The 4,598-nt window shown below is 59.6% G+C and overlaps 1 protein-coding gene across 1 annotated transcript; it reads right to left on the reverse strand.

Annotated features, from left to right (window-relative positions):
* Positions 1-275: 275 nt before the first annotated feature.
* AQP6 (aquaporin 6) lies at positions 276-4,099 on the reverse strand. Its single transcript, XM_065932117.1, has 4 exons — positions 3,597-4,099; positions 2,637-2,795; positions 2,298-2,378; positions 276-1,613 (listed from the first exon to the last, which is right to left on the reverse strand). Exons 1-4 carry the CDS (start codon positions 3,987-3,989, stop codon positions 1,401-1,403), a joined length of 846 nt encoding a protein of 281 aa, XP_065788189.1. The 5' UTR covers positions 3,990-4,099; the 3' UTR covers positions 276-1,400.
* Between the last annotated feature and the right edge of the window lie 499 nt (positions 4,100-4,598).

Consider the following 4,598-nt stretch of genomic DNA (forward strand, 5'->3'; position numbering starts at 1 on the left):
TTTTCCTGGCTTGTCTCTTCATTCCAGGGTCCCTCCCCAACCTGACTCCTGTTCCCCCCTCACCCCCTCCACACACGCTCACAAAGCTCCCGGGTCAGTAGGTCCAGGAGAGAAGAAGGCAAGGCCTTGGGTAAAGTAGAGCAGATGAAATGAGAAAAGCCTACTCACTTTTCCCTCCCTCTCAATCATCTCCCTCTCCTTCCTCCCATTATCAACAGCAGTTGTATTCAAACCCAATAATTACAGTAACAGCAATAATAATCACCATTTATTGGATTTGTTTTTCTATTCTATCATTTTAACTTCCAAAAACATTTTCCAACCTCTTGTTTAACATAAATCTTGGGGGGAGATTTTACAGCCCATTTTACAGCTGAGGAAGCTGAGATCCAGACAGGATCCCAGGTCATAGGCAGAGTAGATTTATAGCAGCTTGTAAATATTAACAAACTAGGTGAGCCTCCGGTAGTCCTTCAGAGGCACTGAATTGCAAATCTTGGTTTCCTGGGTTATTCCTGACTTCCCACCATCCTTGGGGCATATACAACAGCTATGGGAGATCCTGGCAGAGCTGAGATGAGTCTGGAGATGGCTTCTTCAGGCCTAGGTCACGGACTCAGTGCTGCAACGGGACCTTTCCCCCTCAGGATTGCTTCTGTGGATAGGACTGGAGTGGAAGGCAGGAGAACACCTGGGGAGAAAGGCCTGTCTGGGCTGAACCTCCCATGCCTGTATCCTACCCCTCCACTAGCTGGAGAAAAGATTTCTCTCTGTGCCAGCTCTTCCCAAGGGAGAGGCTCTCTGCTGATTCCTCATTTGGAGGAGTAAGGAATGAAGATCTATTGGGAGGGGACAATCTGGCCTCAGGAAGCCCCCAGTCTGAGGGGGAGCCACATCCCCCATCCATATCCAAGGGCAGAGACATCCCTCCTTGGAGCTCAGAGGCTGGCCTAGGACCAGATTCTTCTGGGAAGTCTGGATCCTCCTTCCAACAGTGGGGTAAGAAGTTAAGGTTCCTAGAGGTCCCCACAGCCTCTGAGCAGAGATCCTGTTTGGGCTCAGATTCCTTTTTCTCCAAGACATGGGGACCTGGAAGCCCAGGGTCCTGCCTGGGGTCCAGACAGGTGAGAGGGAGAATGGTGATGAATTCCCCTGCCTCCCTCTGTTCAGCCCCATTAAAAGTGATGGAAGAGGAGGAAACACCAGATTTGCTTCCCAGGTTCCTTCTAGAAATGTAATGCTGGGGACCCTCCGTCCACCCTGTTAGGTCAAGAGGCCAAGCCTTCCCACCCCACCTCACGAGCCCCCCATCTCCCCAGGAAAACCTGAAATCTAGTTATACAAAGCATGCTGTCCACTTTCAGGGCTCTTTTCAGAAGCTTGAGGGCAGAGGCCAAGCTCTATGCCACCTGACACACACTCTCCATCTCAGTGTCCTCTGAGTTGGACTGGGTTTCTTTTTTCTGGGGTTCCTCCCCTTCCGTTTTCTCCATTTCTGCACTGCCCGTGAGGATGGCCAGTCGCTGGGTCAGGGTCTTGGTGTCAGGGAACAAGATGAAGTTGTAGATCAGCGAAGCCAGCACGGCTCCCGTCAAGGGTCCCACCCAGAAGATCTGAGGAGGCAAAAGCAGATGCCCTGCTCGTGAGCCGTCAAGACCCCAGGGCGTCTCTGGGATTCCACCTGCTTTCCAGTGTTGAGTTGGTCTCCTGGGAGCCCTGGAGCTTTCTACAAGGTGGCAAATTCGAGAAGCACAAGTCTTGTCCATTGTCCGCACCCCCCCCCGCCCCCCCCCGCCGCTGCCCAAGGAACCCCAACCCTGTGTCTCTGCAGGTGAAGGGACCTCGCCTCCCCGGGGCGGGTCAGGCCCCCACCACCCCTGCCTCCCTCCTCTCACCTCCCCCGTTCCAGCCCAGAACCCTGGCTAGTGCTCCTCCTGTCCCTGCTGCTGTGTTTGTGTGTCTATTTCTGTTTGTCTTTTTCTCTATCCAAGTTTGGAAACTGGTCCAGCTGGAGGAAGTGAATAAGGAAGCAGCCAGGACTTGAGGCCTGGGCCAAGGCTGCCGCGCCGGCCCTGGCCCACTTCTCACCAGCCTACTGGGTGCCCCCAACTTCTTGAGGTGGGCAAGAAAGGATGCTGGCCCTGGTCTTCCGAGCTTAGGGAAACCTCCCCTGGGAGTGAAGATGCTCCGTGGCACGGAGCCTTGTCTCCCCCAGTGTCTGGGGCCCCCCTGCTGGTGAAAGTCCCTATGGGCACTGGGGCCTCGCCCCTCCCCTGGCTGCCGGCAGAGGGTCTCACCCAGTGGACTTCAAACTTCCCCACGATGACGGCGGATCCAAAGGAGCGGGCTGGGTTCATGGAGCAGCCGGTGAAATAGAACTGGGGAGTGAGTGCAGGGCAGGGCGTGAGCAGCCTGAACGCAGGCCTGGGAGTGGACAGTCCCCTTCACCCCCGCTCAAGCCCCAGCCCCAGACTGGGGCTCTGGGTCGCCCTACCCTGGGCCTGAGATGGGGCATAAGCCTTGGTTCCAAGGCATGAGAAGTTTGGGGAGGGACGCTTCCTGGCCCCCAGGGCCCCTGCCACCTCCCCAGGGAGGGGCCAGTGGGTACACAGGCAGGTGTCCCCTGTGCCCCTTACCCCGATGAGGTGGCCCACTGCCACCGAGGCTCCAATCGTGGCTGCGGGGGAGCCCGTGGCCTGACGGCTGTCGGTGGAGGCGAAAACGCAGAGCACGAGCTGGAGGGTCAAGATGAGCTCTACCGCCACCGCCTGGCCGGTCGAGGCACTGCTCCGGACCTGCAGGGCGGGCGGGGCGGGGATTACGCTGGAGCCAGCGGACTCTGCCCGGGGATGGTGAGCCCTGGGCCCTCGTTCCTCACCGTAAGGGGTGCCACCGTCAGCCCCAAGACTTAAGGAGCTAACGGGCTGGGGAGAGCGGTGCACTGGGGTTCAGGTGAGCCCTGAAGTGGGCCCACACGGACACTTACTCCCTGCGGGAGTGAGCAGCAGCCCACCCACTCCATAGGGTGGTCGGGGCCAGGTCCAGGGGGAGGTGGGGGCCCAGGGCTGGTGGAGGAGAGAAGGCTGGAGAAGCTGTGTTGCACGATGCTCGCCCGTGGGCTGCCTGGGAGGGGCAGTGCGTAGGAGTGGAAGGTGGGGACTCGGGACGTAGGTGGAGCACGGGTGATTAGAGAAATCTCGGGAGGTGAGACGGGCGCAGAGTGCTGGGGACAAGGAACAGGAGGAAGCGGGTGGGGGGTGGGGAGGGGGTGTGGACCGGGGAGGTGGAGTAGGTGCAGGGTCCCCCTGCTGCCCCCACAGCCCCACCTCTCCCCGGCTGCTCCAACCCTGAAGTGCCTGGTCCTCCTCCCACTCCTGGCCCTTACTGCGGCTTCTTCCCGTCCCCCCTTTCCCCACTGTTCCTCACACCACAGTCCCCTTCCTGCTCTGTCTGCACTAAGGCCGTGGTCTTTCCCCAGAGTCCCACGTTCCCAGAGCAGGTGTGGAGCACGAGCTCTGCTATAGCCCCTCTGCCCTGGCCTGGCCCTCCCCACTTACCACCTGTATACACCTGCGCCTCCCCCTCCCTGCACCTACCATATTGACCCCAAAGTTTTCTCGGATGTCCCCAGGCGTGACCCCGTAAAGCAGAGCAGCTCCCGCCGTGGCCCCTGCCAGCTGGGCAGCCACATAGGCCACAGCCCGGGGCAGGGAGATCTGGGAGCCCACGAGGAAGGCCAGCGTCACAGCAGGGTTGACGTGGGCCCCGCTGGCCTTCCAGGTGACCTGCACGATCACGGCCGTGGCCAGGTTGAAGGTGATGGCGATCTGCAGCACAGAGGGAAGCGCCAGGGGCCATCTCAGAGCCGAGCCCACGCCAAAGAACACGTACAGCGCTGTGGCCAGGAACTCGGCAAACAGAGCCTTGCTGATGGTCATCCAGAGCCGGCACACCAGCATCTTGGCCAAGCTGCGCCGGCCTGACTCCATCGCGCCCAAGCCTTGGCGCCTTTGCTCCCAGGTCTATGTTCCTCTTCTGGTCTCTGCCTCCAGCTGCTCCAGCCCCAGCCTGCGGCTCCTTCACGGTGCTGCTGCTTCAAGGACCAGGCTGGTCAGACTGGAAGGGGGCAGGTTGACAGGGTTATGTGTGTCTGGGGGTGGGGTGGGAGGTGTGGGGGTGGCCACACGCCCGCCCCACCCTAAACTCACATGACAGCCAAGGAGGGGGGCTGTCCTTGGGCACTGAACCGGAATCCCCCAGGAGTTTTCCAAGCTGGACAGGCCTAAGTCTGCTGCTGGCCGACACCCAGTCTAGGGGCCGCAGGTGACTCTAGGACACTCCCATCCACGATGTCAGCTTAGAACGAGATCACTCAGATCCCCAAGTCCAAGGACTATGTCAGCGGGCCCTGTGCACCCCCCGCCCCCGGGCTCCTAGTCTCCTGGCCCCCTTTGCCTGCAGACTTGGCCTCCAAATGGGCTCACACTATTCTGCACCCCATAAACCCAGATGTGAAGGAAGCTCTGTCCTCCATTTCCACCTAGAACCCCACTCTCTGAAAGCTGATGTGAGTGGGGTCAGCTTCACTGAGGACGTGT

Source organism: Muntiacus reevesi, chromosome 4 (genome assembly GCF_963930625.1).
Source record: "Muntiacus reevesi chromosome 4, mMunRee1.1, whole genome shotgun sequence".
NCBI lineage: Eukaryota > Metazoa > Chordata > Mammalia > Artiodactyla > Cervidae > Muntiacus > Muntiacus reevesi.

Coding starts and splice junctions, on each gene's coding strand:
- AQP6 (XM_065932117.1), bottom strand. CDS start 3,989: ATGGAGTCAGGCCGGCGCAGCTTGGCCAAGATGCTGGTGTGCCGGCTC. Junction 2,796..3,596: donor AAAACTTTGGGGTCAATATG/GTAGGTGCAGGG, acceptor CCCGCCCTGCAG/GTCCGGAGCAGTGCCTCGAC. Junction 1,614..2,297: donor GGAAGTTTGAAGTCCACTGG/GTGAGACCCTCT, acceptor TTGCCTCCTCAG/ATCTTCTGGGTGGGACCCTT.